The following is a 24,776-nucleotide window of genomic DNA, read 5'->3' as shown; positions in this document are numbered from 1 at the left end:
GCATTGCCACTTATTCCAATATGTCATACTGGACAACATCTTAACAATATATTTTTTCTGGAACGTATCTTCAGATTTTGGGGTCGGAGAACAATTTGTCCACAACAATTTTAAACCAAATAAGTACAGTTAAAAAACTTAAGAGCTAGTGTTGATACTTTACTTTAAAATATTCAGTCATTGGACTATTAAAAAAATGTACTGATTCAACAATAATTGCACCAATTCCATACAAAGTATAACATGTAAATATGTAACTTTCAGCATCATTACAATTTAGCAAAGTATTTGTCTTCTTTGTTTATCAGATTGTCTCTGAAGCTTTGCAGAGTTTCATCACAGGTATAGGGATTCTGGGTTATTCATGCATGTATATTATATTTAACAGAAATGCTGACCAAACCAAACCCATACTGATACATAATCCACTTGGCAGCAAAATTCACTGACCTTGCTCAAATTTAGTGATGAATAAAAATTCCAGCCCAAAAACATAGTATTCAAACTATTTCCTGTTAGGTTCTTTATTGTCTACAACAATAAAGGTTCTTTAGTGACTACAACATTACTGTTACTTACTAAAATTTACATAGTGATCCAAAGTTATCAAGTCCAAAGCTCTTACGACAGGTAGACACCTAATTTTCTATCTCTAGCAGGAACTCCAATTACAACCTTTAACGGTGGGGGTGCGGGTAGAAAACCCAATAAAAAAACAAATGGGATTCTGGGGGGCATCGAATACAAAAGCAAGAAAATGATTTTGAATTTGTACATGACATCAGTCAGGCCACAGTTGGAGTTTTGTGTACAGGTTTGGACATCCCATTATAGGAAGGATATTAGAGTCACAGAAAGGGTATGGTGAAGAATCAGTAGAATGATACCAGAAAAGAGGGATTATAGTTATGACGTAAGGCTTGAAAAATTGGTGCTTTTTTCATTGAAACAGTAAGGGGTATCCAACAGAGGTTTTCAAAATTATGAAAGGCTTAGAGAGTAACTAGTTAAAGAGTTTTTCCACTGACTCATGGGCTGGTCACAAGGGGGCATCGATTCATGTTATTGGAATGTAGAATGTTTTATCATAAATGGCTATTGAGGTAGAGACTATAACATCATTTAAAAGAGAATTTGATTAAGTATTTAAAAAGGAAGAATGTAAAAGGAAAGAACAAGGAAAAGGGATTAGAGTAGATAGCTCCAGTCGAAGAGCCAGCACCAGCACAGGCACACTGGGCTGAATGGCCGCCTTCTGTGCATTCAAATATAGTTACACGTGAGATGCACTGCAAAAATCTGGCTACTCCCACGTCAGAGCTGCTATTGTAGTGAAAAACCTGTTGTCATACCACTGGGTGTCCATTTTTAGAAGACATCAATATATTCATGCAATTACAATTCATGCAACAGATTTTACAATAAACACATGCTTATATAAGATAAATATTTCCTAAAATATATATATTAAACTTAGATTGAAAAGACTATGGTGCAACTAATAGTATCTTCCCTCAGGTTACCATACAGAATTATATAAAGCAGCTAACAATGCCACAGGAAATATTTGAGTTCCAATCTAGATTTTTTTTTTAAGCGCACACCATTTCAGGAATTCTACTCCTTCCCAACATTCTGTTGCTTGCCTGTGCTAATCGTCGGAGGCTTCTTGTCTAACAAGGGCACAATTTGTATAACTGAACAAAAGCACAAATACATTAAAAAATTACAAGCAGAGCAACAGCTACCCTCCACACACATGCATCCTCACACATTGTATTATTTGTTATACATATAGATTGTATAGTTTTAAATAGTATTGTTACAACAACGAGCACCACGTAACTCAGTTAGTTAAGTGCCAGACTTGGGGCCAGGAAGTCCTGGGTTTAAATCCGAGTAGGATTCACTCAGTCTTTCTAGAGCCACTTTTATATTGTGCTAGTGCCGCTGGTCCCTGACACATAGTTGTCGTACAGCTAGCACCAACACCAGAGTAAACTTGCCAGATTTGCTAAGGCCAGTAGGCAAAGCTTCCCAGCCTCCAGCCTTAGCAAATTTGGCAAGTTTACTTTGGTGTTACCGCCGGCTATGGGAGACCTGCATGTTGGGTGTTGGGGCACTAGCAATAAATACAAACTGTTAAAATTGGATAAAATTAATATCAGATCTTAGGATGTGAGAAGAAAGCAGGAGATTTTTCACACTGTCACAATATCTGTTCTTAGCTACTCCTTAGATATTTGGCACTGGAAACAGAGCTCAGCACTGCACCAGTGCCTGATAGAGACAGACTACAGATTTGCATATTATGCAAAATAAATTGTAGGTAAGGCAAGGAATGGCACAACAACTGATCAGCTGCACTGAAGTCAATGCCAATGACTGGACATAACAAGTGCACTCTGCCAGTGGGACGCCCTGATCCGTTGCTTTTAAAAGAATACGAGTCGATCTCCCGTAGCGTTACACACAGAGAATTACGGTCAAGGGCACTTTTCAGATCAGGCAGGGTTAGCGGATGGGATAATTGAACTGGCAGGAGAGGGGAGAGGAGGTAGCAGGATAGGGTGGAGAGAAAGGGCAAAGAGAGAGAGGAGGGGAGAGGGATTGCAGATGGAATGAGATACAGAGAGAGTAGAGGAGTGGGGCGAAGCAAGGAGAGAAGAGAGGAGGAGAAGAGGTATTAGTGGGCCATTTCTTGACCCACTGCAGTCCTTATTGTGATGGTGCTCCCACAATGGTGTTAGGTAGGAACCATGCGTAACCAAATGACAATGAAGGAAAGGAGATATACTTGTCCAAGTCAGGATAAAGTCTGACTTGGAGGTGATGGTGTTCCCACTATATTGCTGCTTTTGTCCTTCTCAGTGGTTGCAGTCGCAGCGCTGGGAGGTGCTGATGAAGTAAGCTTGGTGTGTTGCTGCAGTACTTTATTTTGGAAAAAAGTGTTAGGATAGATTCCAGTTAGATAATAAAGATCCCCAACCCCCCCCAAAAAAAATTGAGGCAAACTATCGTGCCCAGGTATAGCGACATTTCCCTAGGTTTGATATCAATATAAGGGCTAAAAAATATTACAGTGGACTGTATTCCAGAATGTTTCAACTTGAATGTTCCTTTGAGAAAAAATGTAGTGAAATACTGGCCTTTTCATTTCTTGTTTAAAGTCACTTTTTTTCTGTCTGGAAAACTAAAAATGGCAATAAAGTAACAGATATGTAGAAATTTTTGTCTCTTACCCTGAGGGGATAGCTTCTGAGCACATGTTTGATCACTAGCAGAAACCATGTCTTGCAGTTTAAGATCAATTGGGGTTGATGGTACTGTAAAATCTGAAATTTAACAGAAGCTTTAAGTAAATGCTAAACAAAATGCCACTGTACCTTACTTAAATGAAGCTTTTAGATCCAATACAAGTATCCAACACACAAAACTCCAAGCATACCATATTCATGGTCAAAATCTCTTAGAGAAGTATATACTATTTGTATTTATAAACCTGGAATTTCCACAAGGGTTCTTCCAATCTCCTGCTGAAGCTTCAGTGGAAGATAGGTGGAAACTCCGGAGAAACGGCATAAATGGCCATTTTAACCATTTCTGCAGGCAGGGTCTCTGCCGATCTTCCACCAAAATTACAATGGGAGATTGGGGAACTCCTGCTGGAAATTATTAACATTTGATACAGTATGATGATGCTCCACCAAGTATTTGATAAAACTTATCTAAGTTGAGGACAGGCACTACCCTATGGGAAAAGAAAATTGCAGGACAAGTCATCTTATGTAGCTAGGTCTAGACTGACATTGCAAGCAGATGTCTGCCTGTTTTCTGGGCTAGAGAGTGTTATGTAATGTTATGTAGCCCAGGAGAGCACATGCTAGTAACAAATAAATTCATGAAAATGTACCTGTATCCTGGGAATTCAGCATTTTCTCAGCAGTATCACTGAAAGGCGAGGATGGCACGTCTTGGTCCCTGTTACTAACTGAAGAATGAAAGAAAAATCAGTGTTAGGTAAGATCATCATCTTTTTATGAGTAATTTTTAGTAGCATTATTTGAAATTACCTGCTTCCATCATTTCAAAAACTCGGACATCAAACCATTCAAGGCCAGATCTTTCAATATCAGGCACTAGATGCAAGGGTGACTCTGGTAATAGAAGAGCAAGCCGACGAGTGTATGGAGAGAAATAACTAGAAGCTGTTTGATGACGTGCTGTATGCTCCATTTAAAATACTAGAATATTAAAAAGACAAACTATTAATGTATATCTTAAGAATGTGGAATTTGTAACCTGAATTAATAATTTTAAGCAGTTTTCTCTTTGAGGAGGTGGAAGATATGGTGGAAGGGAGAAATGCAGTTGATGTGGTGTGCATGGTCTTTCAGAAAGTCTTTGACAAGGTACCATACAGGAGACTATTGGGAGATTAGAGGGTATGGAATTAGGGGGAGGGTAGCAAATTGGGTTAATAACTGGTTAGAAGAGAGGAAACAGAGAGGACAAATATTTTTTTAATATATTCGTTAATGGGATGTGGGTGTCACTGGCGAGGCCGGCATTTGTTGCCCATCCCCAATTGCCCTTGAGAAGGTGGTGGTGAGCCGCCTTCTTGAACCGCTGCAGTCCGTGTGGTGAAGGTTCTCCCACAGTGCTGTTAGGAAGGGAGTTCCAAGATTTTGACCCAGCGACGATGAAGGAACGGCGATATATTTCCAAGTCGGGATGGTGTGTGACTTGGAGGGGAATGTGCAGGTGGTGTTGTTCCCACGTACCTGCTGCCCTTGTCTTTCTAGGTGGTAGAGGTCGCGGGTTTGGGAGGTGCTGTCGAAGAAGCCTTGGCGAGTTGCTGCAGTGCATCTTGTGGATGGTACACACTGCAGCCACAGTGAGCCGGTGGTGAAGGGAGTGAATGTTTAGGGTGGTGGATGGGGTGCCAATCAAGCGGGCTGCTTTGTCCTGGATGGTGTCGAGCTTCTCGAGTGTTGTTGGAGCTGCACTCATCCAGGCAGTGGAGAGTATTCCATCACACTTCTGACTTGTGCCTTGTAGATGGTGGAAAGGCTTTGGGGAGTCAGGAGGTGAGTCACTCGCCGCAGAATACCCAGCCTCTGACCTGCTCTTGTAGCCACAGTATTTATGTGGCTGGTCCAGTTAAGTTTCTGGTCAATGGTGACCCCCAGGATGTTGATGGTGGGGGATTTGGCGATGGTAATGCCGTTGACTGTCAAGGGGAGGTGGTTAGACTCTCTCTTGTTGGAGATGGCCATTTCCTGGCACTTGTCTGGTGCAAATGTTACTTGCCACTTATCAGCCCAAGCCAGGATGTTGTCCAGGTTTTGCTGCATGCGGGCACGGACTGCTTCATTATCTGTGGGGTTGCGAATGCAACTGAACACTGTGCAATCATCAGTGAACATCCCCATTTCTGACCTTATGATGGAGGGAAGGTCATTGATGAAGCAGCTGAAGATGGTTGGGCCTAGGACACTGCCCTAAGGAACTCCTGCAGCAATGTCCTGGGGCTGAGATGATTGGCCTCCAACAACCACTACCATCTTCCTTTGTGATTAAGGGCAGCTTCTTAAGAGTAGTTGGAAGCGGGTAGCAGTGTCCCACGGGGTACAGTTCTGGGACTGCTTCTGTTCACTGTGTACATCAATGATTTGAATATAGGGCTAGATGGTGTGGTGTTCAAACTTTTATCATAGATAATTGAATGATACAGCACAGAAGGAGGCCATTCAGCCCATCGTGCTTGTGCTGGCTCTTTGAAAGAGCTATCCAATTAGTCCCATTCCCCTGCCCATTCCACATAGCTCTGCAAATGTTCCCCCTTCAAGTATTCATCCAATTCCTTTTTGAAAGTTATTCTAGAATCTGCTTCCACTGCCCTTTCAGGCAGCGCATTCTAGGTCATAACAACTCGCTGGTAAAAAAAATTCTCATCTCGCTTCTGGTTCTTTTGCCAATTACCTTAAACCTGTGTCCTCTAATTACCGACTCTCCTGCCACTGGAAACAGTTTCTCCTTATTTACTCTATCTAAATCCTTCATGATTTTGAATACCTCTATCAAATATCCCCTTAACCTTCTCTGTTCTAAGGAGAACAATCCCCACTTCTCCAGTGTCTCCATGTAACTGAAGTCCCTCATCCCTGGTCCATTCTAGTAAATCCCCTCTGCACCTTCTCTCAGGCCTTGACATCCATCCTAAAGTGCGGTGCCCAGAACTGAACACAATACCCCAGCTGAGGCCTAACCAGTGTTTTATAAAGGTTTAGCATAACTTCCTTGCTTTTATACTCTATGTCCCTATTTACAAGGCCAAGTATCCCATACGCTTTCTTAACCGCCTTCTCAACTTGCCCTGCCACCTTCAAAGATTTGTGAATATGCACCTCCAAATCCCTCTGCTCTTGCCGAACATAATCATCAGTCCTGACCGTTGGCAGTGCTGCAGTTATTTCCTATCAAGATCGTAGGGCCCTAATAGAACTAGAATTTTAAAATAAACCCAAACTATGACCAGTTTTCATTCCCTACTTGTTCACAGAATCGTTGTAGATTAAGTACCTGTGAGGGCAGCACAAAACAACATGATAATGACAGCTCTCCCCGCCGCCTCACTCACTTGCCACGAGGCTCCTTCCCGTGCGTCCCGCTTTAAATTAAAGCAACGGAAAGCGGTCGCCTTTTAAAAATTGCGCGAGCGACACCACGTGCCAGCGCGTGCGCTCCACCCTCCCCTACCGAAAGGAAACCTCTTCTGTCCGATCAATGGTGGGGCGGGAAGAAATGCGAGAGGGCCCGAAGTGGTAAGAATAAGATGGCGGCCAAGCGGAGAGCAGTAGAATACACGGGAAAACGAGCCCTGATTTTCTTTCTCTTTGCTCAAACTGCCTTGTTCGCCTGCAGGGGGGACACCTTCTAAAGCATCTGTCCGTATTAGGTGTAGCAATGTGCAGTAGGAAAAACATGAAAAAGGAATTGAGTAATAATTAAAGTGAACTTGAACAAGATAAATTATGGGAAAACACTGAAATAAATGAAAACCAGATAATAGAATGTTTGGAAGTACTGCTCTCCAGATTACATATATTAATATCTTGTGTATACATATGCACTTCCCGGTGTCACACTTTTAGCCACATTTTTACATCAGCATTTAACCTATATAAACATTTAGTGCCAACTGGAAATTATTTGAGTGACTACAAAATTCAAACTGCTAATATTGGAGCAGTGCTTTGCCAACAAGAACGAATGAACAAAAGAACTTGCATTTATACAACACCCCATCACATCCTTAGAACCTTCCAAAGTGCTTCTCAGCCAATAAGTTACTTTGAAGCATAGTCACTGCTGTTTTATAGGCAAAAGGTAGAGGAAAATGACCACCCCGTACAATTCCAATTGAATAAGTACTGCCTAAAATTGGTGGCATTTAATAAACAGCAAAGGGACCAATTTTTGTATTTAGGTGTAAATCAGTTCTAATTTGGTTTGCACTACCAAACAGGCAACACTGGTTCTTGATCGCCCTGGCATGCCTTGTTTTATGCAGTACTATGTAAAGCACAGCATGCTGTGATTGGGGTGCTTCTGAAGAACCTTCCAGCATTCACATTTCATTGTGATGCCACTAGAGATCTGCTGGCACAGCAATTTTTGGGAAGAGGAGCTATCTGCCAAAGCAAGGTATGTCATCTCTGCAGATATGGGGGTGTATGTGCTGACAGGGGGGCATACAGCATGTCTCGGACAGCCTGGCCTCTGTCTACAGGTTCCCCTCTTCTTGAGAGCAGCAGCTCAGAGGATTCCTGGTGGCAAACCCTCTGGAGCCAATAATGGAAGCTCTGGTTAGAAAAATAATAATGAAGCTTCCACCTACTTTGGACAGGACTGACTGGAAAATATAGTGGGTTCCAAAATCAGCAGGGATGAGGTGGAACTGATTTCTGCTGGATTTCCCAACTTCAACTGCCCCATTAGCACCCCAAAATGAAAATCACCTCCCAAATTTTTAAACAAACACACTTAATATTTGACCATTAGGATTTTCAAATAAAGATTTATTTTTGTTGCCATGATAAATGAAACTCTCCCCCTGAAAGTGCTATGTACTTTTGTTCTTTCAAGATATCTTGCTGTAAACTTTTAAGAACCATAGCATCAAATAGTTAAGATCTGAGTGATTCAAAATGTATTGCAATGTTCTAGAAGTGATAAATAAGAGTGTTGAATAATACTTCATTGCTTATAAACAAAAAAAAATGACTGGTTATTCATTGTAAAGAGCATCAGTGTCTATTGAAAGATTTCAGACAATGTAGTTGTAGTTAAGCATTTCTTTAGATCACCGGTTCATCAACTGGTTTGCATACGTGCTGTCTTTGTACTTCAAAAAGTAATTCATTGTGTGTACCACTTTGAGACATTGTGATGTATACAGTGCTATATAAAGGCAAGTATTATTATACAAAAATGTATTGCAAATCAAGGATTCTTGTGGTCCTCATTTTTAAAGTTATTTTCACTCCTTTTTAAGTTCTCCCTTACCAAGCACCAGATTGGACCTGCTCCAAAAGCTGTGCCAGTGCTGCCCCTAAGCCAGGTAGCAGAGTGTGGCTTGGGTGATTCACCTTCCTGGTTTCTTGTGGGGAATACTTGGCTTTAGATGATACAAGTGGGATTGGAAGCTCAGAATATTGGGAATCACAAGCACAAATCCATGTCCTACCACTCTAAGACTGCATGTTAAAGAACCATTGTGCTATCTATATCAACTGCAGTACTTTAATTGAATCTCTTGTTTTGTCTAAGCAATAATAATCAAGTCATTGTATTTTAATCACTTTTATTTCCTTATAGAAATAAATTACAATTGTCCCATTCACATTTTCAGAATTTAAGTAGACAGAATTCCTGCTGTTGGTCTAAAGAGGCTGCATTTTATGATTTATGCACATTAATAAGACTTCATATTAACATTTTGAACAGAAATAAAAATGTTTCCATCACATTTATTAATGTTTACTGCAGATTAACTAAAAGAGGAGGAAAGAAACCCCATTCTAAAGTCTTGCAAAATGCAGGCCCATTTAAATAAGAGGAATGTTGTCTCTTTAAAAAGATACATTTCTTCATCTGTTACAGTTTAGGAGTACACTTATTTTATCTGTATTTCTATTTTCACAATGCCGAGTGTGCAACAAAACAAAACATACAAGATTAAACAACAGCATTACCTGACTGTACAGCACTTTTACACAACAATTCCTCCAGTATAACATCATTAAATAACTTTTACACCCACCTTGAACTGAAACTGCAATCACATTACTGCACTTAAACAATACTGTTAAACAAACAATTATATACCTGGGTCTTCACACCTAAAATGTCCAGGACTAGTAAACAAAAACAAAAATAGCTTCACTAAAATAGAAGCCATATTGGCTTTTACTATACGTTTCTACTTCTTAATTCAAGGGGTCTGTGGTCATCTTGTGTAAATTAGCTATTAGCCCATCCTTCAGATTTAGGCCAACAAGCTTCTATTTGGTGGACCAGGTGGATTTGATTTCTGCTTGTAACTTTTATTTACATAAGTGTCATAAGACTATAGGTTTTCTGCAACAAAATAATCTATTAATATATTTCTTTAAGTTTCTCTAAAATAAAATAATACGTCTCTATTTCTACATGTAGTTCACTAGAAAGAAGCAGCTATATTAAAAATTTGTGCCTGCACTTTTTTTTAAAATTCAGTAAGGATATATTTTCATATTTTTATTTTCTTTTGGTATGTATTACATTCAAAATCATAAAATCATGGCAATTGCTTGGTTGGATAGCTGTGTTTCTCCAGGAAATCAGACAAAAATGATGTCCTACAAGTGTGACGGAACAGTAGTGGATTCTAAAAATGTGAACTAAAGTATCTGAAGTAATGAGTTTTACCAGCAGAATGGAGAGATTGTTTTTATTGCCAGGTGCCCTCAACAGCCTGCAACTAGCACAGTTTCTGCACAGTCTTAATGGATAACCCTTTGAGGACTGTAGTGGCACTTCAGCTCATAACTTAGGCCTGTCTATCTCAATGATGCATTGAGGAGTGGAGGGAAGTCTGCCATTTTTTCCCCCAAAACACCATATTTTTTCCTTTTCAGCTGACACCTTCTTGACTCTTCGGGTTCAGGGGCATATGGTGATCTGCAAGTATACATGACAATCTCAATTGGCTGTGGATGTTTCAATTCAGCAGCAGCCCTAGACTTGATCACCATTTGCCCTCAACAGCTTATTCATTTGGATTTTGTTTGGACCAAGATTACTGTCGCTGGCATTTATATTAGTATCATATCCAAAAATGGTACAAGAGTAGAATTTGCATTTTTAATTCTCTCCCATCTAATGATTTTCTGGCATTGCTTCCTTGACACTAAGAATAAACAGTAAGCTTTGTGTATTGCTATATTATTGCACTAGAACCTTCCCATCCTCAAAAAGACTGATTTAAGAAACAGTTAATAAACCGTACTTTGTGATTATCTAGAAGTGAAATTGTCTGTGACAATATATACAAGTAATTTTAAAATGTGACTACAGAAAGTCCTTCAGAGAATTTTGCAATGCATGCTTTTGGTTGCTTTAGGTGGGAGCAGCTTAAATCAACATGCAAATTAAGATACATTTCATGTATTTTGTACTTAATTTAATGGGATATGTTTTTGCAGGTCATTTTTTATATATATTGTACTCTTCTCATTAGTTCTGAGTCTTCATATAGATGCAACATTTTATGTTTTAAAATAATTCTCCCCTCCCGCAAAGTATATTTCACTTATGCGTAAAAACAAAAATTAATCAAATTTTGTTTTTCATATTGATGCAGGAAATCCCATACAATTGTTTTTGTGCCCCCCTCCTCAAGGCTCACAATGGGGATATTACTGCCGGCAGGCTGATGAGGGTTCCAGGTTACAGAAGTCTCTCAAATTCTATTGGTAAGGAATTCTTAGAGAACATTCTCAACATTATTTTTTACTGGCCATGTAGTATGTTAGTAGTGATTTTAATTTGTACAGTATATTGCACTGCAAGTTGCTTTATTACTTAAGTAAGGTAACATTTAGTGATCAAGGTACATGTAAACATCTTTGATAGACTAGAATTTTTTCATGCAGAGACATGAAAACATACATTGAAGTGTAGAAATCATATGAAACAGCACTGATAATCACAATAATTGTGATACAGTACATGTAACAAATCTAATTATTCTTACTGTCTACATATCAAACATCTCAAATTATATGCTGGTTAGAGATGAAGGCCTTTCAAAAGGTCTATTTTTGTCAGTCAGGCTTTATATTACAAAACTGAAATTTAAAAAAAATACGCAAAACTACATTGATTTTCCTCCAAGTGTTCAAACTTCTATTAACTTCTGGTCAATGTAAACACTAGTAAAAGAAAAAAAATCAAAATTAAAATTGGACTTAAAAGTTCAGACTTCTTTTTGAAAGGCCTTAGTGGGGTTCTGGGTACTTAAAAGGACAGTGTGCTGCCTTCAACTTGTTTTATTTTCCAAGGATGTTCCATGATGCAGTGTGGATTTTGATTGCAAACCTTTCTGTTTTGGCTCTTCCCTGAGTCAATTATAACTTCATCCTTCTCTGTCAAGGTTGGGGTTTAAACCTAAGAAATAAACAAGAGACTGTGCATTTATATTGTGCTGCTTTTAGAAAAGAATGTCTCAGAGCACTTTATTGTAGGGAACAGGTGAGGAGGAAGTAAAGGAAATTGGGGGTGGGGAAGAGAGAGAGAAGACTGAAGGCATGGTTAGAGAGAGTTCTTTTTTTTAAAAAGGAGGTTCTTGAAGGCAGGGAGAGGTAGCAAAGCAAAATGGCTTTGGAAGAGAGTTACAGGGGACAGGGGCATAATGCCTGAAAGATCAGCCTGAGCTCGTGGAATGGAGGGCGAGGGATATGCTGCAATCCAGAGTTAGTTGAATGGAGGCTGCAGGCTGGCATATTAAGCTGGAGAGGATTTTCCAAATAGGGCGAGGGGAGGCCAGGTCGGGATTTGAAAATTAGGATCTTGAAGTCAATCTTTTGGGGCACAGGGAGCCAGTGGAGATGAGTGAGGACTCAGGTCACAGATTTCCAGATTAGCTGAAATTTTGTGGAGGCTGGTGAGGACAGCATATTTAAGAAACTGATTCTCCAGGTGAAATCTGCATGGATAAGGGTTTTTGCAGGAGACAGGTGATGTAGTGACATAAGCAGAGAATATCCTGGAGGTGAAATAGGATAATCTTGGAGGACAAACCATATATGGAGTTGGAATTTCAGCTCAAAGTGAAAGAGTCAGAAGTCTGAAGCACGTAGCTGATGAAGATGATTCTGGATATCAAGAATTTAAGTTCTGAGGAAAGGTGAAGTAAATTGGGCTTGTGCTCTTCGGAAAAAAGACTTTGAGGTGATCTATTTTAAATTTTCAAGATTATATAAAAAGAGAAGTGGAAGAGCTTGGTTCATTGTGGAGAAGAGTTCAAATGCCAGGGGACAAAATTAAAATTAGGAAGTTGGGAGTAAGAAGGGATGTCAGGTAGAACCTTTCTATCGGTAATAGACTTGTGAAATAAGTCACGAGGGAAGGTCATAGAAGTGAACAGTATAAATGGGTTAAAGAGACAATGGGATGTGCTTCTGGAGAGAGAAAGGATTGAGGAATGTGGTGAGGCTGTAGGGTTGGATGAAAAAGAGAGCCGAAAAGCCTTTTTATGTTTGTGAAAATTCTTACAGAAAGCAGAAACAAAGAACTTGCATTTATATAGCGCCTTTCACGACCTCAGGATGTCCCAAAGCACTTTACAGCTAATTAAGTACTTTTGAAGTGTAGCCGCTGTTGTAATGTAGGAAACGCGGCAGCCAAATTTGCACACAGCAAGGTCCCACAAACAGGAATGAGATAATGACCAGATAATCTGTTTTTTTAGTAGATGTTGGTTGAGGGATAAATAGTGGCCAGGACACCAGGGAGAAGTCCCCTGCTCTTCTTCAAAATAGTGCCACAAAATCTTTTACATCCATCTGAGAGGATGGACGGGACCTCAGTTTAACATTCCATCCTTGAAGGCAGCACCTTCAACAGTGCAGTACTCCCTCAGTACTGTACTCGTGTCAGTCTAGATAACATGCTCAAGTCTCTGGAGTGGGACTTGAACCCACAACCTTCTGACCTAGAGGCGAGAATGCTACCCACTGAGCCAAGGCTGACACCTGAAAATGAACAAGCATAGGTTGATGTAATATGTTCAGATACTCTCATCTCTACTGATTAATGATACTTAATCTTTTGCTCCCAATTTAAACTTGTGATCTGGTTTTGAAGTTCGGAATGCAAAGACTTAATTTATCAAAAATTAGATTTGTTCGCTTAAGTTACAAAGACTAAAGCAACAATGAAAGGGTTTTTTTTTAAAAAAAAGGAGCCAAACCTAACAGAGCATGAGGGTGTATTTATATAGCGTCTTTAATGTAGAAAAACATCCTTAAGCACTTCATAGGGGTATAATGAAAAAAAGACACGTGGCCAAAGAAGGAGATATTAGGAGGTGTGATCAAAAGCATGGTTGAGGAGGTAGGTTTTCAAGAGGGTCTTAAAAAGGAGGAAAGAGAGGTGGAGAGTAGGACTGGTTTAGGGAGAGAATTCCAGAGCATGGTGCCTCGGAAGCTGAAGGCACAGCTGTCAACGGTGGGGAAATGAAGGGGGTATGCACAAGAGGCCAGAGTCAGAGGAAAGAAGAGTTCAGAACAGATTGTAGGGCTAGAGGAAGTTAAAGATATAGGGTGGGGCAATGCTCTGAAGGGATTTAAACACAAGGATGAGAATTTTAAATGCGAGGCATTGCGGGACTGGGAGCCAGTGTAAGTCAGTGAGGACAGGGATGATGGATGAGCGGAACTTGGTGTGGCATAGAATATCAAATGGGTCGGCAGCAGGTCAGTTTTTTGGGGGGCCCCAAAAAAATTAAAAGTTTCCTGAGCCATTTAAGTGAGTGGCCTCCAGCGGTCACTCAGTGCCTGGTACAAATGGGTGGAGCGTATATGGTGCATGCCACACCTGAAAATTGCAATTGGGGTCCCAAAATTGATGTAGGGTTCCAATTTGCATAGATAAGCAGCCTCCTGCCTCTTTTAGGCAGGCGGGTTGCCCGCCCATTTACATAACTGAAAACTGCATCAGGTGGGCCTTAGGTGTCTATAGGGCAGCCAAGGTGCTCTCCTCCCCCAATTTGCAATTGCAGGTCGTCCAATTTTCAGGCAAGAAATGGATGGCTGGCAGTTGAAAATCACTCCCATTGGGTTTATGACATTTTACCTGGGATCTGAGTTCAAATCCAGACCAGACTATTGGGATGAAAGTCTCTTCTCTTTGCCAACTGTAAGGGCCCAATGTGAAATGAGTTTGGATAGTCTGAACTCAATTCATGTGCACTTAGGTCCACAGCACAAAAGTGTCTATACTTTTGCCAGAAATTGGTACCAACTCAGAGGCTGGTGTGTGAAATGGAGATATCAAACTGATGCAGCAGTGGCTGCTCTTCAGAGATTAGGGTTAAAGCACACTATTGGAGCAGAGTAGAGGGAACTTTAGCTGCATCTGGCCTATGCTGTACCAGACTGACATTCTTCATCTTAAATGAGCACAAAACTTCACTTTTTTTAAATAAAGGAACATGATATATGACTCACCTGATCCCAGGAACATCGATTTACATTGGTTTTTGAATGGAACTGCTGTAAAAAGAAAGTAGTATTATTAAGTATGAAGCAGGAAGGGAACACAGGAGGTTTTTTCCGATATTATGGGGCCGATTTTCATCAAGTGCATATCAGGCTAAGCAATCACACTGCCCACCCGGTGGCACTAGCGAGAAGCCCGAACCATTTTCATGCTCAGGCCTCATTTGACAGGGATTGGCAAGCTGCCAGTGCTAAACAAGCACTGGCAGATAACTTGCCAATTGGGAGTCGGGCGGGGGGGGGGGGGGGTGGAAATAAATCGGTAATCCGGTGCAGAGCCAAGCCGGAAGTATGTATTTAGGGTGGGGGGGGGTTGAAAAAGAGGGCTACTGAGTGGCTGTCAGTGGGAGGGAAGATTTTGTGGGGCTGGAAGGAGCATTCATGCTCTTCCCATCCCCACAAAAATCAGTGCTACAGATTTCTTTGGGGTATTTTGGAACTGCCTCCAGCAGTCCCTTTAAGGACCACTGGTTAGGCCGCTCAATGTGCGAAGCATGTGCGGCACACACTCAACCCATCGGTATCTGAAAATTGCATCGATTTAAATATTTTAGTAACACTGCCACCTGTCTCGAACGGGAGCACTGGCCGCCCATTTCGAGGTCCACTCGAAAATAGAGCAGAGCAGGCCTCAGGTGGCCAGTAGGTTTTAAAAAAAATTTTGTCCGCTGAACACCCATTTTCCAGTGTGAATGCGGTGGTAGACAGATGAAAATTGTCCCTTTGGCTGCAGAATTAAATACTATTTTCTGATAAAACATACTAATTGTGAAGTAAAGTAGAAGATTCGCACGGAAGTGGAGCATGCTAACTGGCATTGGTATATATTGAGGTTAAGAATAAAACTGATTATTTTTGTATGTTAAATGATGTAACAACAGAATGCAGACAGAGGTAACTGTAACAAGAATCCATGTCTGACAAATTAACACCTATCGTCATGTTCAGTTTCTTCTTTCGTCTGAAGATGCTGACTTTTGCTGGAGTACAATTGCATAGGTGCCAGCTGCCCTCAATTACCTCAGGCAACTTATCACTCATGTGCGAGCATACAGCGAGTACTGACAAGCTATTTGACTATGGGAAACACCAGAGCCGAGCCCAAGCCTGTCCTAACCAGATGCCCACAAGTGCCCTTTCCAGCAGGGGTCACTAGATAGCAATCAGCAGCGAGAACCTTGGCTGATCGTCCCTTCCATAACTAGGGGCACTAAGGTCCACTTTCCCATTCTTCTTCTGTTACCCTGAGATCAACTAACTCAGCACAGACCAGAGGTTGACCAGACATTCCAGCCTGTATGGTTCAATTATTACAATGCCTTTATTAACTGAGCCATCAGGGAGGGGAACAGCAACCCAAGTTGTTATAAGGCAGCTTGAATCCCTGTCTTAATAAACACTTGTCCTGGGGACAAGTTTGTTCATTTAACTGGGTTGTCTGAGGGAAAAAAGGCAAACTGACTGGAAGAGGGTCCAAGAATGTTTCCTGGTGAATCAACTAGAAGTGCCATCAGCAGAGAGGTCCACTCAGTGTTCTTGATCCAGTAGGATAGGATGGTTATGGGGCCGGAATTACAAAAATATTCAAATTGCATTAAATGAGCACCAGTTTTCAATTAAAATAGTTTTACCTTTTTGAAGTTGTGTTATCCTTGGTTTTGTTGCTCTCTGTATTCATACTGAGTGCCTTCCAAACTGTAGATTTGGACATTTCATCCGAGATATTAATTTCAGATGGATCACACCTATAACAAAAGTTCAGGTGCCATATCAAGAAAGTGATGATCAAGATTTTAAGCAAAAAACTAATGTATTAATACACTATCACCTCAATTGAGTGTTTTTTTCATTTCAGACACATACAAAATAAAGGTCAACTACAGAGAATTTCCTTCAGCTAAGAGAATGGGCAAGTGAGCTGCAGATTTGTTTAATGCCACTGCAACTGCACATCTTGTGTGGTGGTGTTTACTGTGAGCTGTGTGCACTAGTTCAGCGTTTGCTAGCTTTTTGCGCTTCCTTCAAAATTGCTTCTGGTATCAGCAGTAGTAAGGGAGGTTCTGTGGCCAGGTGCAGTCCATATGATCAGTGTTCCTGCCACTGGACTCAATATCCACCTCCTCTACCACCGGCACACTGTGGCTGCAGTACGTACTATCTACAGGATGTACTGCAGCAACTCACCAAGCTTACTGCAATAGCACCTTTCAGCCCTGTGATCTGTAGCACCAAGAAGGACATGTGCAGCAATGTCTTGGGAACATCACCACCTCCAAGTTCCCATTCAAGTCACACATCATCCTGACTTAAGACCTATATGGCTGTTCTTTGCCACTGGGAGAAATTCCTGGAATTTCCTATCTTCACCACAATAACAGCAGCGGTTCAAGGAAAAGGCCCACCACCACTTTCTCAGGGCAACAAATAAAGCCTTGTGATATCGCAAGAACAAAAACAAACTGAGGCACAGAACAATGATTGGCCATTCAGAATACAATGTCAGGTTATAAACTATGAAACTTATTTTATTCTCTGTCATGTCCAGTATTGTAGTGGTTCTGCTAGACTACACAAGATATTGGAAAATAAGCAAAATAAAACTGTGACTATACCATTGCAATGTAAGTTCTATTCAAGTACAGTAATAGTTTCATGCTTCTTTTAATGACTTAGTGCAAAACAAACATTTAAAAAATATGAATATGCACTCAACATTTAAGATGTTCCCAATCTGACGCACAACCAAATTACATTTTCTCCATGACAGTGTAAAATCTTTCACTTCCAACACACAACTCTTCACGAGGCAAGTAATCTGATTTGCTGCTCACAGTTTAAAAAATTTACTAACCTGTTCCAGGAGTTGGATATGTATGTTGGAGCTGGTAATAAGCATTATCAAATGGACAACAAGGAGCACTGTTGCAGACAGTTTTAAACTCAGGCTGCAATGTTTTATTCACAAAAAGGAGAAGGAGCCAAGCAAATGCTAAGGATTTCCTTAGGATTTCCCACACTTTCAGCTAAGTCAACCAGAACAAAGAAAAATAGAGGCATGCGCTCTGCACAGCAGCATTAGCAAAGTTTTGCAGATTTCAGCTCATTGAGTGCATGGTTAACAGCTTAACAAGTGGCTCAGCAGCATTACTGCAGGTACAATATGATTGACTGTTCAATTGTGCGTCCATTGCAATGCATTCTATTTTGCAGAAATTCCATTCAAGAAAATAGCGCAAATCTGCAAGTGAGTTAGAAGTCACTGAAATTAAAAGTAATGCAGTTTTTACACATTTTTAGCAGACACAATGTCACAATTATGTTTCAGCCAGTGAGGGCAAAGAATTTAGAGACAATACTAATCTGGATGTCACTTCTTGCGCAGTGATGTGATAGTGCTGATGGTAATTCTAACTGCTGCGTGCATTGTGCTTTTTGCAATACTGCTGGTAACCAGCAGTTTAAAATACTGACAGTGCATCCAGTACATTCTTGCAATGTTTTACCATAAACATGGAATTTGTCACCAAAGAGGAGTATTAAGTTGCAAGATATGAAATATGTTTTTTGAATATATTGGTTGGAGTCATGCCCCAAAATAACAGTGCAGCATTGTGAAGTGTAATAAGAACATAAGAAATAGGAGCAGGAGTAGGCCATACGGCCCCTCGAGCCTGCTCTACCATTCAATAAGATCATGGCTGATCTTCTACCTCAACTCCACTTTCCCGCCCGATCCCCATATCCCTTGATTCCCTTAGTGTCCAAATATCTATCGATCGCCGTCTTGAATATACTTAATGACTCACTGCTCACAGAGAAACTTTTGGACGACAGGTCATTAATTCTGCTGGACCACCTCCAATTAACCAATCCTACCTCTTTGATGGTTATGGCATTACCAACAGCATTAACTGCAATGGCAAAATCATTTTATCTGGTAGACAAGTGAACTCCAAGTAAGAAACACTCAAAAACTGGGCTGTACATTTAGAGAGAATATCTACCCCAATCTATTTACAAATGTTGGTATTTTTAGGATTTAAAAAACATAATTTCTCAGTTAATATATTATGTACTCCATTTTGGTATCTGATATCATTTGGATAAGAAATGGCTGGAAATGTTCAATACAAATAGCATTAAAAACATTTATGTGGCAACCACTGAAACTGTATGAGCTTAATTGTGAAGAGTATTAGAAGCACTATTGACTGGATTACCTATAAATATTACTCTTTACTGGACTTTGAAGCAGTTTTCTACTTTCCATTGGTAGCTGCACACCACTGTCTCCTGGATCCAGCATTTTCTCCGATTCCTGTTAGATTAGAGAGAGACACACAAACACTGTACTAGATCAAAAAAAACACCCTATCCACAATGATTTACTGATCCGCTAAAAATGCTTTCCACAACTTGTCACAAATGATGATCTGTAGAAATCCAGGGATATAATTGTACAGATACTCAATTAGAGAGTTGTGTTTTTTTGTGGTACAAGGGAGGTGGGTTCAGAGAAATAGAAGCCTTGTCGTGGCAGAATTCCATACTTTGTTTACTTCCGCACATTCTATTTTTGTACATAGCTCCAAACACAAGCAAGCACCAAATTGCTCTTATTTTTAAAAAATCCCAAATGTCCAATGTTATAAAACTATTTTCTTTCCTTCGCCAGTTTTAGTCAGAATTTTCTAAATTATACAAGAATTAATGTGTTTAGTTCTTGTAACATAAACTAGGAAGATCTATGAATTCCTTTATTTATCACATTTCAGGATTTCTGATCCATTTTTTTCATGGAAAGGATTTGAGAATGAGTTATGTTTAAGTATTATGCTTCAAAACAAAGTGAATTTGCTCTGATTTAAAAAGCAATGGGTTGCAGCCACTGAGACAAAGAAGGGATTAATGGGCCTGAAAGTTAAGAAGCAGGAGGTCAGTTTTTGCAGTTAGAAGTTGTCTGAAAAGAAAGGAAATGCCAAAAAACAAGTAAGTCAGCCCACAAAAAGGGACAGGGTGCAGGGTTTATTATTTTTTCTTATTTTTCCAAGGACACAAGTGAAATTGTGTAGAGAAAGTGAGGTTTGTTTACAACTGTTGCTCTGTTCACTTGCTGTTTGTAAAATAAAGCAACATAAGGATTTGCATTAGGCCTCATCTCACTGAAGTGTTTCAGTCCGCCTACTGAAAATTTGGAGAAGTTCATGTGAAGGCATATGCGAAAGATTTTTTAGGGATCATTTCTATACTATGTAACTTGAGAAATGTGATCTAAAAAGTGTGCACAAGATACAATATCTAGTTCAGATCACAAGGGGGTTCTATTGTTACACCATCATATAATTAGCTATTGGGCAGTACGGGCGCAATGCTGGATCTAAGACATTCAGACTGCTTAAGGGACCAGCACTGCCGTACCTGAGAGAGTACCTAAGGCATATCTGAAACTGGTAATAGGTACCAATACAAAACTGCAGTACTGATAAGACTTCTGTATGAAACGTCTATCAAGTAACCCCTGTAGGAAATGTAACATATTTTGACAGCACTTGTGGAACAAAAAGGTTTATGTATTAATTTGTTTCATTAATGCAAACCACATGAAATTAACCATTTTTTAAAGTAACTTGCAGTAGTTAGACTTAATACCCATGCTAATCATACCATACCTTCATGTACAACCACCAATCTCTAGCTGAAGTTAAAAGTAGGATAAAGAGAGATCTTTAACCAAAATCTGTACACAACTTCATCCTCAAGACAAGCCTCTTGCTGTGATCTAAATGACCCAATAAGTCAGGAATTTATTCCATGTAGCACTTTGTAGGTAGTGTGGTGGCACAGCAGATTTTTGTATCAACACACTGTTGTATTGCAGTAGGAAATGTAGTTTCAACTGCAATTCCTCACATTGAATTCAGTTGGATTCTATTTGGGGGGGGGGGGGGGGGGAGAAGAGGGGAGGGAGAAAGGGAAGGCAAAATGTAGAACGAGTCAACATTTTGACTGCTCTCATGACTGATTTCAAAGTGTCATTAGTAAAGTTTGGGAACAAGCTTTACTAATGACACTTTCAGGTGGGGAAGGCAAAGGAGTCCAATGAGGGAAACAAAAATGCATTTTAAAAATGGGAGAACAAAAAGCAGTGTGACTATTTACATGAGGTTAAATGCAACAGATGTTAAATTATTAGTTTAGCAGAGAATTGTGCGAATGCATAATTCTGGTATACCAGAAATGTTGTTGCTGGCGCGGAGACCTTTGGCCCCAAGCAAATCTCCAGTAAACAACTTCTACTAAAATGTCAAAAGAAATTTCTGGTGTATGTATATTATTTTCTTCTGAAAAAAGTGGGGTTGCATTGAAGAAAAAAGTACTCTTGGACTTTTTCTCCCCTTTAACTAGTGATTAAAATTTGCCAAAAAAACCTGCATTTATAGGTGTACTCTAGTTCTGCACATTCATTCTATCAATTGCAATAGATCCAGTCTATTGTGACAATCATCAAATCTTACCCCCTCCTCTTTGACTTTTTTGGCATCGTCCAGTTTTTTCTTCTTACTTTCAGGCATTAGATCATCAAGCCAGCTTAGCTCACGCTTCAGGAAGCAAAGGTCCATCAATTTTCTAACAAAAACTAGAGCTAATACCTGCAATATATCATCAGAGATCAGATTAAGAAATATTGAGGAGACATGCACAACGTACTTTAAAAAGGTTCATTGTTAACAATTAAATGTATACCTATACTAAAACATACAAAAGTACTAGGAGATTTACACAGCAAGTCTTCCTTACATTACAGACTTTTGTAGCCATTTTCCCCCAGTTGTTTAAAGGGGGAGTACGCTTTATTGCATTGCCACATAATGCTAAACATAGAGATATATAAATGGGCATCTCACTCTCTCTTTGTTACATTATCTGTTGCCTAGCCGGATACGGGTATTCTAACAGTCACAGAATGTAGTCACCACGGAGGACCAATGTAAACATTAATGTGAACCCCTGAATATTTGCCATATGCGTTTTGAATCAATAAAATTAATAAATGCCAATAATTAAATAGTAAATAATATTCAGATTCAACAGTAGTTTATAACTAGAACTATCAAGAGTTAGAAGGTGACCCTATGACATAAGGGCCTAGAAATAATTCTTTACGAATGCAAAATAGATTAAATCGGTGTAATTTTTGCATTTTTAAAAAAAACAAATATACATAAATAAGCAATTCTGAAACTTGCGATTTACAGGATAAAGGATTTATTGCAACAATGATCAGCCAACCTGCTGCCAAGACGCAAATTAATGAGCAAGAATCACTTAACTTATGAAAGAAATGCATTTTTGACAAATCCAGCTGTGAAGCAAGGAACTTGTTCAGAATGTATGATAGAAGGCTAAAATACCAAGCCTGCTTCACAGTTGATGCCGTCCAGGCTCTTAAATTGTGTGAAGGAGTGCCAAATTAGCCTCTTCAGAGTAGGAAAGCAGTGCACTAATGAAAAGTACATCAGGTGCAGGAAGAGATCATGGTGAATGCGGTGTTTTGCGTTCACCATATTTAGATTGAGGTGAAGCTATATAATCTTAAGTGAAGTGAAAGGTAAACAATTAATATGAATATGAAATCCTACACAAAGTTGCAGGTAATAAGAGATATATACCCAAGTAGTAACATTCACAAAACACTTAAAAGTAAATGAACTAGTAAACTGATACAAGTGTAACAGCAAAGGAAAGCAATGAAGACTAACATGAAGACAATGAAAAGTCCATATGTGCGCAATAAGAAATTGCACGTGACAAAGGAAGCTGAGTAGCTGTAGGCACAAAACCCAACATTAATAATTGAGCAAGTTAACTTTGAATTTGCGGTGCTAACAAAGATAGTGTATTACCTTTTGTATTGCCAACATTGTAAAGAAAGAGTATTGCAACATGTATGAATACACAAGAGACTGCAGTAGACTAACGTGATTGTTGTGCAGTGCAATCACAGTTAATGCAGGCTGCCATTATCCTTCCAAGAAAAACAGGCATTCAAAAGGAGAGACACAACAGGGACTGGTGTTGCCCTACAAACAAGAGCCCTTACAGGGAGCCAGCTGCAGATCAGCAGGGAGGGCATAGGAGACAACAAAGCTGGTGGACAGGACCAAGATACTGGCTGGTTGGTAGCATGATTATATAGTGTTGCATTGCCAAGAATTGCTACAATCATCTGGTGACAGACAATGATTGAGCAGCACCAGACAAGACTGTGCTGTAGCAATATTAACAGAAATTACATAACAATGTTCTAACATCTCATCTGACAGCAGTGCAACAACCCAAGGATGATGAAGCCTGCCCCCACATCAAGAAGGGTGTGCTTCAAATCAGAAAGGCACTCAATAGGTGACCCAAAGACACACACCCTAGAGAATGTTATCAGTGATTTTGAGGAGGGGGTCACAAGGTGAGTAAAGGGGAATGTTGATGGCCAGAGAACGGCAGCCTGGTGCAAGGTGAAGGCCCAGGATGTCGACTGGACCTGCTGCTTTCATTCATGATTCAGAACTGATAAGACCAGCTTTCAAGTGGAGGATGGCGTATTAGCATGAATGTGTACACTCGTCACTGTAATCCTTGCACTACATGCAAGTGGTCTAGCTAGAGTCAGAGTACGCCAGCCAGATTTCTACTGATACCAATATGGGTGGTGCTATGACTGGAGAAGTTGTCTACAGTACATTCTGCCAGTGACTACTTGACAACTGCAAAGGAGACCTCAGTGGTGTGGTAAAGTCACAGCAGAAGCAGCTCATTAATGCTGCCACTCATGGTATTGAGTTCAGTGCACTTGGAGACTAAATTGAGACAAGCTTGAGTGAAAGATTCAGACAATTCATTGCAGTCCAATGGTCTGTGCTTGACCAGATCAGTGGCCTAAGGGAGGACTTAGCCTTCAGTCAGGACATGTATGCAATTGCCCAGAAACACACAGTTGGCGGTCATACCAGTACTAGTCTCAGGTTAGTCTGAATGCACCACAGTGACAGGTGATATCTTTAAAAGCATGTAAACCATGAGTACAGAACAGGATGTTAATGGCACAGATGCAGAGCCCTCTAGGTCACTCGTGCGTGGAGGTAGAGGCCATTGGAATATTAAGAAGCTTGCAAGGGCTGTCAACTACCATCAAATCCTTCAATTAGAGATTTGCATAGGAACAGTGTATGAGCTAGTTCAAGACACATGAGGGGAAACCATAGCACATCGATCATATTTACTGTAAGCACTAATACACAAATGAAAACAAAATACTTCACACAAACCTTGAAATCAGTCTTTTAATATATGCATTAGAAACAGTGCTAGGAATGCCAAGACAACACAAGAGATGTCAGGGCTAAAGAGGAAAGTTACAACAAGCAGATGCTAGTTAACAAATCTGTTCTGCTAAATGCTATAAAAGTGACAAGCATCTTCATTCTCAGAATAAATAGTCATGATTTATGACAGCAGCCTCCCTTCCTGAATGAGCTTTCGTGCCGATGATTCCTGCATCTTGTGTCATCCTATGGCTTGTTGCTGCTGGCTCGGCAATGTCATGGTGGAGGCCTCTGTCCCTAGTGAGATGTGTGCTAAATGCCACACACAAATGATAAAATCTGGAAAACTTCTCTGGTGCATATTGTAAAGACCCCCCCTCAAATTGACCAAATGTCTGATATGTTGCTCGAGCCTCCTTCCCCAAATTGTACCTCATTGTAGTTCTGCTCTGCTGAAGGAGGGGTACAGGTGTCATGAGCCATGGTTGCAGCATGATTGTTTGACATTGTAGGAGTCACAAGTGCGCTCTGGAAGAGTCCACCTGAATGATTTTCAGGCGGTAGTTCCATGTTCATACAGTAATTGCCTTTCCTGTTGATTAAGGCGCAAAATTGCGTGCAAGTGCAC

General features: G+C 40.2%; 1 protein-coding gene across 1 annotated transcript in view; it reads right to left on the bottom strand.

Moving 5' to 3' along the window:
- Positions 1-8,852: 8,852 nt before the first annotated feature.
- Positions 8,853-24,776, bottom strand: part of LOC137307181 (electroneutral sodium bicarbonate exchanger 1-like) — a 178,543-nt gene continuing 162,619 nt past the window's right edge. The window contains exons 22-26 of the mRNA XM_067976546.1: positions 21,344-21,478; positions 19,049-19,146; positions 16,460-16,573; positions 14,778-14,822; positions 8,853-11,715 (exon numbers count right to left, since the gene is read on the bottom strand). Of these exons, the coding sequence (XP_067832647.1) occupies positions 14,798-14,822; positions 16,460-16,573; positions 19,049-19,146; positions 21,344-21,478 (372 nt within the window). The 3' untranslated portion in view covers positions 8,853-11,715; positions 14,778-14,797. The remainder of the gene's footprint in view (positions 11,716-14,777; positions 14,823-16,459; positions 16,574-19,048; positions 19,147-21,343; positions 21,479-24,776) is intronic.

This window comes from Heptranchias perlo, chromosome X, assembly GCF_035084215.1.
Source record: "Heptranchias perlo isolate sHepPer1 chromosome X, sHepPer1.hap1, whole genome shotgun sequence".
Taxonomy (NCBI): domain Eukaryota; kingdom Metazoa; phylum Chordata; class Chondrichthyes; order Hexanchiformes; family Hexanchidae; genus Heptranchias; species Heptranchias perlo.
This window is presented reverse-complemented; position numbering and strand designations above follow the sequence as displayed.